This window comes from Balaenoptera borealis (assembly GCF_965194805.1).
Source record: "Balaenoptera borealis genome assembly, chromosome: 13".
Lineage (NCBI taxonomy): Eukaryota > Metazoa > Chordata > Mammalia > Artiodactyla > Balaenopteridae > Balaenoptera > Balaenoptera borealis.
In genome coordinates this window covers 6,801,667-6,812,942 of record NC_138870.1, presented here as the reverse complement: position 1 = coordinate 6,812,942, position 11,276 = coordinate 6,801,667, and the positions used below count along the sequence as shown (strand labels likewise).

Sequence of the window (11,276 nt, the reverse complement as noted above, 5' to 3'; positions counted from 1 at the left end):
TGGGCCCCAGCGCGCCTGCGCGGGAGAAAGCTCCGCCCTCAGATCGCGGGTCTGCAAGTAGGGTGGGCGTGGCCTGCGTGGGGAAACTGAAATCTCAGAGCTGGAAAGCTGCAAGCGCTGAGGTCTGTCTTTTTATTTCGCCGAGTTTCTAGGTCAGCGGTACACTACGTGGGCCTACCGTAGGCGGAAGTATGTCTTCCACCTGGAGCCCTAGCCCTCTTGCAGCACAGGGGTGCAGTTGACACACCCGGGCTCCCGCTTCCCGCCCTCCACCTCGTTCCCCTGGGTCCTCGCCACTGCCAGTCTCGAAAAGGCACACAGGACAGTTTCCCAAGTCGGCACACACGAAAGGGTCCCGATGAGAGGGTGGTGCTGAAATTGGAGGTGCCGGCTCTCGATCCCCCTGGACGGCGGGTGGGTTGAGATGGAGGCTAGGACTTGACTGCAGTGACGGCCCCCCTCCGCCGAGCGCTGGCTCAGGGGTAGGAAGCGGGCTCTGGTTTTCGGTAATCCTCCTGAATGGGGATGGCACTGCCCTCTTCCTCCCTGGGGCAGCTGTAAGGACAAGGCTCTGCAGGCGCCACTGGACTTTCTCTCGTGTCTGCAGAGGGAGAATCAGATGAACGTTGATCGGCGGTGGAGGATGGGTGAAGGGAGAAGCAGTGAGCAAAGGCGGGCTGTCAGGAGGGCCCCAGCTTAGAGGAGGGGAAGAGAAGCCACAGGGTGCTAAAGATGGAGCTGGAGAGATTCAGTGAGGTTCCAGATTGGGAGGCAAAGCCGAGATGGTGGGGTGGGGTGCAGAAACCTGAATTTTGTCTCTTACTTAATCTATATTTTCTTTGTTGATGGAGGAACAGGGCTCCGACTATGGTGAAAGCAAGAAACATTCCAGAGAGGAGCACAAAGATGCGGATGCAATCCGCGCTGCACAGGGACCTTTGGGCTGTGATGGGATGGGCAGGGGTCACAAGGGGGTTTGGGGGAGGTCCTAGACCTTGACTCCCCTCAGCCCAGCCCTCCTGTCACCCCTGCCTCTCCCCTTTCCCCACCTTCCTCCCCTACCCCCACCATTGGACCATGTCCTTTCCTAATCCCTGGACTCTGCTTCTCTCTCTTCTTACCCCTGTTCCTAGGAGCTTTCTGGCTGGCTCCTGGACCCTCCTGTGTGCATTCTCTCTCTCGGGGTGGGGAGTGGGGAGAAAACTCACGTGACCAGTGGGTAGAGAGAGTTGGGGCAGGAAGCCACCTGGAATCAGCCGGAGTCCGAATATGCTGGCCTGTCCTGGCCTCTGGTATCTCTGGAAAAACAGAGCCAAGATGGGCAGCCGCAGGGGGCCCCAGAGGGCACAAGGCTAGGCTGAAGGCCTAAGCGGGCCTGGGGGAGACGCGAAGGCCGAGACAGGCAGGCGAGGCAACATATGTGGGACTGGGCATGGGAGAGGGGGTGCTGGTTGGGGTGTGACCCTTACCCCCAATGACCAGACGAAGAGTTGCCTAGAACTTACCTTCAGCATAAGGTGAGTGGGAGGGTTGTGGGTGTGGGTCTGGGGCCTGGGCTGGACCAACACACTCTGTACACTCCTTGTCCCTGCACTGCCAGCCCTCGGGGCAGGCACACTCCGCGTTGGCGGTGAGGGAGCAGTTTCGAATGAGAAGACCTGGTGACAGAAGAGAGGGAGGGAACACACAGGGCCCACTGGCTTAATCCCCTTCCCCCAACCCCCCCGGCCTGCCCCTCCCCCACTGTCACCCAGTGCCTTTGCCATTTGTGTTATTGTTATTCAATAAAAAACTCAGACCTTTTAGAAAATTCACGGTTCAGAAGTAGAAACAGCTTACATAATTTTTCCTCTCACTCACTGATGCTTTTAGAACTTCTTATTGAAGTCTGCTTATAGAGAGGTATACATGTCACAAGTGTAAAGCTTGAGAACTGGGACAAATTGGACTCACAGGTGTAACCAGCACCAGATTAAGAAACAAGATGACCAGTCGTGTTCCTTTCTAGTCACTAACACCCTCCCCACCGAGAATAGCTACTGACTTCCTAACACCACAAGTTGGTTTTGCCAGTTTTTGAGCTATATGCATGAATCATGCGCGTGTGCTCATTTGTGCCTGGCTGCTTTTACTCAGCTCTTTGCGAGATTAATGCATAGTGTTGAGTGTGATTGCAAATCGTTCGTTCTCACTGCCATCTAGTGTTCCCCTGTGTGAATACACCACCATTTATTCATCCGTTCTACTGTTGGTGTGCATTTGGGTAGTTTCCAGTTTTTAGCAATTGGACATGGTGCTGCTGTGGTCCCCAATAGGTTTTTAAATTTACTGACATCCTTTGCCTCTAAAATATAAATTGTATTCAAGGGTAGAGGGCAGGTGCTGCGTGGCTGCCAATTGGTGATACTGGGGGAGGTAGGTAGGAAGGGCGCTGCATGGGTTGGGCTCACGGGTGTTTGGGGGTGAGATGAGAAGTGTGACTCTGGGGAAGGTGATGGCACCCGGATGTGGGCCAGGCCTGAGCGGGAGCCTGGTGGGGTAGGGTGCACTCATGAGAACCCAAGGAGAGGAGCCCTGACAGGTGGGAGAGGGGTGCAGAAAGGGACATCTGAGGATACCAACCCTCCCAGTTTCTTTAGTGTGCGCCTTTTGTCAGGAAAGGGTGTAAATTCCTTCTCATCTTTATGCCCCTGTGGCATCTCCTTTCTGAATTCTGACTCATGGTTGCTACTAGAACTTGGTTTTCTTGTGGCTCACCAGGAATTGTGAGCCAGTCTGGACAAGGATCTGCACAGGAAGAGCAGTGATGGAGGAGGGAACGGTGGTGGTGGAGACGGGAATAGGTAGGAAACGTGAAGAAGATCAGGGAGGGTATCTACCCAAAGGGATGGGAAGGGTTAAAGAAGGGGCTGGGATTGGTTAAAAAATGAGTGAAGTGCCATTGTTTTCAATGGAGTCTCCAGAAACCTGGGAGTTCTCTTCACCATGTATAACCTGTGCACAGAATTCCATGCTGATTTCAGGCACTTGTCCATCTTACAGATGGGAATACTGAGGTCCAAGAGGACCAAACCCATTCAGCCTCTTTCCAGTGCCCTGCCTGAGTGCTTCAGGGATCTGTGGGCTGAATCTCACAGAGGAGGATCGTGGGTTGGGCTGGTCTGGAGCAGAGTGGAGGGAGCTCGGACTGGCTCAGTATTGGGAAAAGGCCTTCCACTGGGGCCTGCAGAGTGAGTTGGGGAGGCTTTGACTAAAAAAAATACCAATTTTGCCCAGGTTGTTGCCAAGAAGAGAGAAGCATCCATGAACAATCATATCTGTAAGTTAAGTAGACTGAGGAACACCTCTCGTGTATTTCATATGTTGCCGTTTGACTGATTTGCAGCAGCAAACCCTTGTATTTATTTTCAAGAATACAGTATTAAAAGGCCTAGTCAGACCAATGCATTTACAGGCGAGTAATGTGGTTCAGCTAAATAGTCCTCCAGAGTGTCCTGCTGGAGAATATTTGTTCAAAGGGGCCACTTTAGATCTGCTGATCTATGTACACTGGTACATACATAGTTTCTAAAATTCTAGCTGAAATGGAGAAATGATGAAAGTATTCATAACACAGCTGCTGCTGTTTCATTTCTTAATTTTAAAAAAGATGAAATTACAAAATACATAAAGACACAAGCCACATACACATTCATTTTCCTGCATTGGCTTTTGGACAAAAAAAGGTTGTTATCCACTGACTGGTATTGCTATGTCCTTAGAAAGATGTTTTCCAAGTTCCAGACAAATGTGCACTCTGAGAATACGGCCCGTTCATCAGTGGGGAGGAGGCTCGTCTAAGATCTCGGGTCCTACAGCAACTTCCTACTTTGTATTGTCTTGATCCTAGCCATAGACCCCTTCTCAGCAGACCCTCAAATTCTGCTTGCCCCTTCCCTGAATCACTCCATCACAGCTCTCCCTACCACATCAACACACACCGCCCAGGGTTCCCCGTTTCCCACCACGGGCTCCACTTGCCGTAGCCTTGAAGCAACTGAAGCTCCTACTGCCCCCCTCTTTGCTTCTCCGTACCCACTCTGCTCCCCCAAATGCTTGCCCATCTCACCAGAGGTACAGTGCCGGCAGCTCTCACAGTGGGGCCGGGTGTGGTGGTCTGGCGAGAAGGAGACCCCCGGTGTACACGGATCACACTGAGTAGCCTTTTCATGCTGGTCACACTCTTTCACCAGGAACGTTCCTGTGAGCAGAGGTCCAGGGTCAAGGCCCAGGGAAGGCGGCTCCCTCACCGTCTTCAAGGTGCTGCCTCTTGGCCTCTGCAGGATTCTGCTCCTTGCTTGAGCTCAGACTCCCTCTCTGCGTCCCTCCACCCCAAGCCTGGTCCTCTCTCTCCATACTCAGCTAGACCCTGGCAAGGCTTCCTCTTACCTGGCTCACACATCTGGCAGCACCGTTCTCCCTGAGCCAGGTAATGCTTTTCCGGACAGCTCTTGGAGGCTGGGGTCACTGAGAGCCCTGCCAGGGTCCCCAGAACCCACAGCCAGCAGGGAGGTGGCCGGGCCATGGCTACTGCCCGGGGAGCTCTTCCCGCCCTGGCTGCCGACTTCGGGCCTTGGGGGAGCTGGCACCTCCCCAGCCAGGCGCTGGCGCCTCTTCTTTGCACCTCCCGGGCCTGTTTTCTCAGAGTTGTCCCCGAGCTGGGTGGCAGGCTGACCTTTGATGCAGTTGAAGTTCTACTGTAGCTGTTTCTCGCTCAGGCAGCTACCGCCACCCCTCCCCCTTTCCCATGCGCTGGGTACTGGGTGCTGGGAAAGCATTAAAGGGCAAACTCTGTCAGAAGACCTGCTCTCTTCAAAGACGCCCCCAACACGCCAGCCTCTCCGTGACCTCTGCCTCTCTTCCGCTCGTGAAGAATTTAACTCTGCCCGCCGCTTTTATAAAACGTTGGATGTGCGTGGACACGCACGCTCCTATTCAAGCACCTGCACGCAAAGATGCCCACGTTGCCCCCCTGTTCACAGCTGCGTGTCCCCACGCCTCTTCCCACACCGCTTCTTACACAAAGATCAGCAGTTTAGGGAAGGCAGGGAAACCAGAACTGAGTACGGGTCCGCGCACTCTTATCTGAAACTCTTGGGGATCGGACACGTTCAGAATTTTTCAGATTTGGGGAAGAAACCAGCACCACACGACACCCTCACGGGGCTGGAGCAGCGCTCACCACCAAGCACAGCATTTCTGCAGCAAGACTGTTGACTCTTTCAGTGGGGATGGATAACAAGTCTAGCCAGCCTCACATCAACTGACGTCTGGTTTCATGGCCAAAAGAGTTTGCTATCGGATTGATTGTTCAGAATTGCAAACAAGAGACTTAAACCTGTGTCTCTTCTCTGTCAGGCTGTGTGCTAGGAGCTCACACATGATCATTTAACCGTCCTGCCAGCCTGTGGTACGGGTGCCACCCATTCCCAGCTGGCCCCCCTCACCCTCCTATCGTCTTTATCCTCCCCTTCCCACCTCTGGCTGTGTTCGCCGTTGGTCCTGGAGCACCTGGGCATCTGCTCTCCCAGCTGTGGGCACTTGGGATTAAATGTTGATCCTATGGGTCATTGTCTCCCTACTTCTGTGGTTCTCCTGGGAAGACTGATTTGGGGATATTGGAAATAGCTGGACTTTCCCCTCTTTGAGTCCCAGGAACACATGGGTCATACAGCCCACCCCCCCACCCCCACCCCTCCTCTTTCCCCAAAGACTGGCTTGTTTCTCCAGGCCACTTTTTCATTCAGGGGCTTTGCCGTTGTTTCCACACTGCTCATAAAATCTCACACCCCTGGGGCTCCTCTGTTAGATCTGTTCTCTGTCTCATTCTTCGGTTTCCTTTCTCTTCATTTTTTCCATCCTCCTGTCTTTCCCCAACCTCCTCTACTCTTCAGGACGGTCCTCTCAAGTGGGAAGCCACACAGGGGTGTGATTTGAAAAGTTACTTGTGCAAAACCATCCTTTTGACTATATCTGGCCGGGTGCCTGAATTCCCTCCTCAGAGAGCGTTACCCTTGGGACCTGAGGATTTTGCTGTCACGAACAGTCCTGCCCGCATTCCCAGATTATGGTCTATATCTTCACTGTCAGTCTTTTTTTTCAGCCACACAGCTTGTGGGATCTTAGTTCCCCCATGAGAGATTGAACCCAGGCCCTCGGCAGTTAGAGCTCAGAGTCCTAACCACTGGACCACCAGGGAATTCCCTTCACTGTTAGTCTTTTTTTTTTTTTTTAAAGAAATCTCCATTTTAATTTTTATTTATTTATTTATTTATTTATTTATGGCTGTGTTGGGTCTTCGTTTCTGTGCGAGGGCTTTCTCTAGTTGCGGCGAGTGGGGGCCAGTCTTCATCGCGGTGCGCGGGCCTCTCACTGTCACGGCCTCTCTTGTTGCGGAGCACAGGCTCCAGACGCGCAGGCTCAGTAGTTGTGGCTCACGGGCCTAGTTGCTCTGTGGCATGTGGGATCTTCCCAGACCAGGGCTCGAACCCGTGTCCCCTGCATTGGCAGGCGGATTCTCAACCACTGCGCCACCAGGGAAGCTCCACTGTTAGTCTTAAACTTCAAGGCGGGCATGGAGAGACGTGTGGGGATGGAGGAGACCCTGGAAGAATGACAAGGTGTTGGGGACCTTTAGGGAGAAACTTGCCAAAAGGGGGAACTGAGGATGCTGAGAACTAGCAGCCTCCACTAGACCCTGGGCTCCCCCTCGTGGGTCTCTGTTCTCTGGGCCAAGGCCCATTCCCTCCTCTACTCATCACTTCTCTGGGCGGCTGGGGGGAGGGTAGGAGCAGGGTCTGCCTGGCTCTCCTGGAGTACTGCTGGCCAGGAGGAGGAAAGCCAGTTTTCTGGCCCTGTCTCTTTTCTGGATGAATGGAATGACTTCATCTGCCTTCTGTGCTTTTTGCACCAACTTCCGGTGGGCCTTGGCCTGTCCTGGGCTGGCATCCTGGACTGGACAGCCTTTTCTCTTCTCTACAGACCCTGTAGGTGCAGCCTGCTGACCTCTCTCCCCCGCAAGTCCTCCACCGTCTCTTTCTCTTTGGGGGTTCAGCTTCTCCCCACTCCCGGCTGGGCCGAGATACATGGTCTCTTCCCAGCAGCTCCCTCCCTTTCTTGCATCTACGGAGACAGGCCCACAGAAGCCCTTCACCTCTGACAACTTTCATTAGTTTTGAGAAGGTAATCTGGAGCAGGGGAGGCAGCCTGGATGTCAGCTGGGGTCTCCTTACTCCTTATCCCTAGACAAGACACCCCGCGTCTTCCGGTCAGGGCAGGTCCCGGGCAGAGTGGGAAGAGGCAGTGCTGTGGACTTGCACGGATTCCAGTGGGTCCGGTGTGATGGTCACCTCTGCTTCTGCTTCCTCTTTCAGCTGAAGCCTTGTGCCTGCCTCTCTGCTCCTGGGTATTCCCGTACCTCTGCCCCGCCACAGGCCCCAGATTGGGGACACAGGGCTTTCTTGGATTTTCCTCTGAACCAACTATAAGCAGAAATCTGTTAGGTGTGGCAGAATTTTGCTGAAGCTTTAGATCTCATAAGGATACAAGTTAAATTGCATTTTGGATATTCTGGTTCTTAATGGTCCTTCCCACGAAGCAGTAGGGGCACCGAGCATCCTGGCTGTCCTCTCTCCTCCTTTTGCCACAGACCGCCTTTCAGAAACCTGTCAGGCAACATCCCTCCACTCTCTTCAGTCCCTAATCCCCACATCAGTCTTGGCCCTTTATAAATCTGTAATCAAGTCCTCAGCGGAACTAAACTCTCCCTTAGAAGGAAGTTCTGTTCTATTACATAGACATCAGAAATCATATTCCCCAGCCTTATCAACCAAACCCTCAGTTTTTCTAGTCTTCTTTGTCTTCCACTCCATTCCTTCTTCTCCCGACCCCCCCAGGCCCCCAACACTTTAGATACTCCTTCCCAGCAAGGCTTTGAGAGACCAACTAGGCAGGACAGTGGCGTGGGCTGCTTAAGGGTCTGGGTGCTCACATCCCAGTTCTGTAGTTTGCACCCCTGGGACTCCTCAGTCTGGGTGACACGGGGGACTGACCAACTCTGGGCAGTTCTTCCAACCTCTGACCACTTTTCAGTATCTCAATCCCAGCTCCTAGTGTCTCCTAGCATGTAAGGCACCTACTAAATATTAGATGGTCCAGCCTCAGCTTTGTTCCCTGGCAGTTCTATCCACAATTATAAAATCGAAGTTTTGGAGGGCCCAAGGCCACACTGACCTTGTAAATTCCACTCCTCATCCATTTGACAGGGATTTGTTGCATGTCCATTCTGTGTCAGGTACCGTCTAAGTAATGGGACACAATGATGAAAAAAAATAAACAGCTGGTTTCTGCCCTTGTGGGGCTGACACAACAGTGAGAGGCAGATATTGATCAGATAATCTCTAAGACACAGGTGAAGTTCTTAGCAATGGCCATTATTGCCGCACCATGAAGGGGAGAGTCAGGGTGCAGGGATGGGAGGGTTGGTGGGTGTTTCAGCCAGGAAGCAGAGTTTAGCTGAGGTATGTGGGCTCTGAGCTCCCACCTACCTGAGAATTGTTTCTTCCTTTGGTTTGGGTTTCCAGACACCACCCTATTCTTCCTTTGACCACTTCTCTTCTTTTGATCAGTGGTAGTTTTTCTTTTCTTAAATACAGATTATATAAAATAAGGGTGATCTGTCCCTTGAAGACTTGGTAGAATTGTGTGTGTGTGTGTGTGTGTGTGTGTGTGTGTGTGTATTTTGAGCATAGATTTTTCACTACTGATTTAATTCAGATTTCCAGTTTCTTCTGGAGTCAGTTTTGGTAGGCTATATTTTTCTGGAAGATTGTCTGTTTAATCTGTTTTAGATTTATGGCCATAAATGTTTAAAATCACCACTAGATCTGTAGTTATTTTCTCTCCCAATATTTGTTTATAATTTCTCATTTTTTCTTGATACACTTTGCCAGAAATAAGTCTAATTTATTTATTCCTTCAAAGAACCACCTTTTGATTTCATTGTTTCCCTATTTTTTTTTTACTTTGTTTCATTTTACACTCTGGTCTAACTTTTATTCCTTCCTTTTACTTTCCTTGGGTTTATTCTGCCTTTCTTTTTTCTAATTTCTTGAATTGAATGCTTGGTTCATTAATTTAAAATTTTCTTCTTTTCTGGTATATACATTTAAGGCTATAAACTTCCCTCTAAGAATGGCTTTAGCTATGTCTCATAAGTTTTGCTACATTGTGTTTTTATTATTGTCGGTTTATTTTTCCCCATTATTATTTATTTTTGACCTATGTATTATTTATAAGTATATTTTAAAATGTCTAGATTTAAGGTTTAAAATGTTCTCTTTTATATTAACTTAAATTTTATTTTAACGTGGTCAGAGAATGACATCTATACGTGTAATACGGTAGGCAGAATGCTGGTCCCCCAGTGATGTCTCTAACTCTGGAACTGAATATATTTTGTTACATGGCAATGGAGAATTCAAGCTGCAGACAGGATCAAGGTTGCTGATCAGCTGACCTGGAGTTGGGAAGGTTATCCTGCATTAGCTAGGTGGACCCAATGTAATAGCAAGTAAAAGAGAGAAGGAGAGAGAACCAGAGAGGTGTCAGCGTGAGGAGGATTCAGCCTGATGCTACTGACCTTGAAGATGGAAGAAGAGGGCTATGAGTCATGGACACCTCTAGAAACTAGAAAGAGCAAGGAAACTGATTCTCCCCTGGAGCCTCCAGGAAGAAACACAGCCTGCCAACACTTTGATTTTAGCCTAGTGAGAGCCATTTTGGGCTTCTGACCTATGGAACTCTGATAGTAAATTTGGGTTCTTTTCAACTACTAAGTTTGTGGTAATCTGTTATGGCAGCTACAGAGAATGAGAACATATAGATCCTCTGGCATTTGTTTGAGATTTGCTATGTGGCCTAGTATGTGGCTGTGAATGTTCCATATGTGCTTAAATAGAGAAGTATATTTCTAATTCATGGTCTCCAAACTTTTTTGATTTTGTATTTCATCAATAAAATGATTTTGAGCATGTATCCTCAAATATATGCAATATTTAAATATAAATTATAGGGACCTCCCTGGTGGTCCAGTGGTTAGGACTCTGTGCTCTCACTGCTGAGGGCCTGAGTTCAATCCCTGCTAGGGGAAATAAGATCCCACAAGCTGCGCGTCACAGCCAAAATAAATAAATAAATAAATAAATGTCATAGATTATATACTCAAATATATATAATAATATATAATACTCAAATATAATATAATATACAAATATATATTAGTATAAAATATAAATATAATATAATAATACTCAACTATAAATTTTATATGAGTATAGACATTAAATAGGATAAGATAAAATTACATAGTCACATATAAAAATATAAAAAGGATGAGATAAAGTTGGAGAAAACAATATTTAAAGATAATATTTTTACTGATTTACAACAAAAGATCTTTTTGTTCTCACTGAAATATTAATATATAACAAAATCTTATACAATATAACAATATTTAGTAATAATATATTTAGTAAGAGCAATGTGATTTAATGTGTTTCATTATTTTTTAAAAATCTCGCTACAATACTTTACATATAGTGACTAGGAGCTCGAGGTCTAAGTTCAAATATTTGGTTTTAATGCCTGACCTGGATGAAAAGGGGCTCTAGGTCAGACTGTTTCAGGTGAGTTTTCTGATCTTGAATCTTGAGTCCATCAAGGCTTTTTCTGTTGGAATACTCGGGGACCCAGGTCAAGGGCATGTTCCTTCAAAGTGGTTTTGCGGTTGATTTTACCAGACACTCAAGAGATATTACTGGCCTGAAACTAATTTCTATGTTATTTTCTTGGAGGCAGAGGAGGTTTCCAACCATGTGGATAATATAAATTCGAGGGCTTCCCTGGTGGTGTAGTGGTTAAGAATCTGCCTGCCAATGCAGGGGACACGGGCTCGAGCCCTGGTCTAGGAAGATCCCACATGCCGCGGAGCAACTAAGCCCGTGCGCCACAACTACTGCACCTGCACTCTAGGGCCCACGAGCCACAACTACTGAGCCCGCATGCCTAGAGCCCGTGCTCCGCAACAAGAGAAGCCACCGCAATGAGAAGCCCGCGCACCTCAACAAAGAGTAGACCCCGCTCGCCACAACTAGAGAAAGCTCATGCGCAGCAACGAAGACCCAACGCAGCCAAAAATAAAAAAAAAAATAAAATAAAATAAAATGAATTTGAACCCT

General features: G+C 48.9%; 1 protein-coding gene across 1 annotated transcript; it reads right to left on the bottom strand.

Moving 5' to 3' along the window:
• Positions 1-104: 104 nt before the first annotated feature.
• CD27 (CD27 molecule) lies at positions 105-8,750 on the bottom strand. The gene is made up of 6 exons (XM_082349843.1): positions 4,429-8,750; positions 4,109-4,240; positions 1,506-1,658; positions 1,209-1,298; positions 824-943; positions 105-601 (listed from the first exon to the last, which is right to left on the bottom strand). The coding sequence occupies exons 1-6, from the start codon at positions 4,562-4,564 to the stop codon at positions 477-479; spliced, it is 756 nt and encodes a 251-aa protein (XP_082205969.1). The 5' UTR covers positions 4,565-8,750; the 3' UTR covers positions 105-476.
• Positions 8,751-11,276: the final 2,526 nt, after the last annotated feature.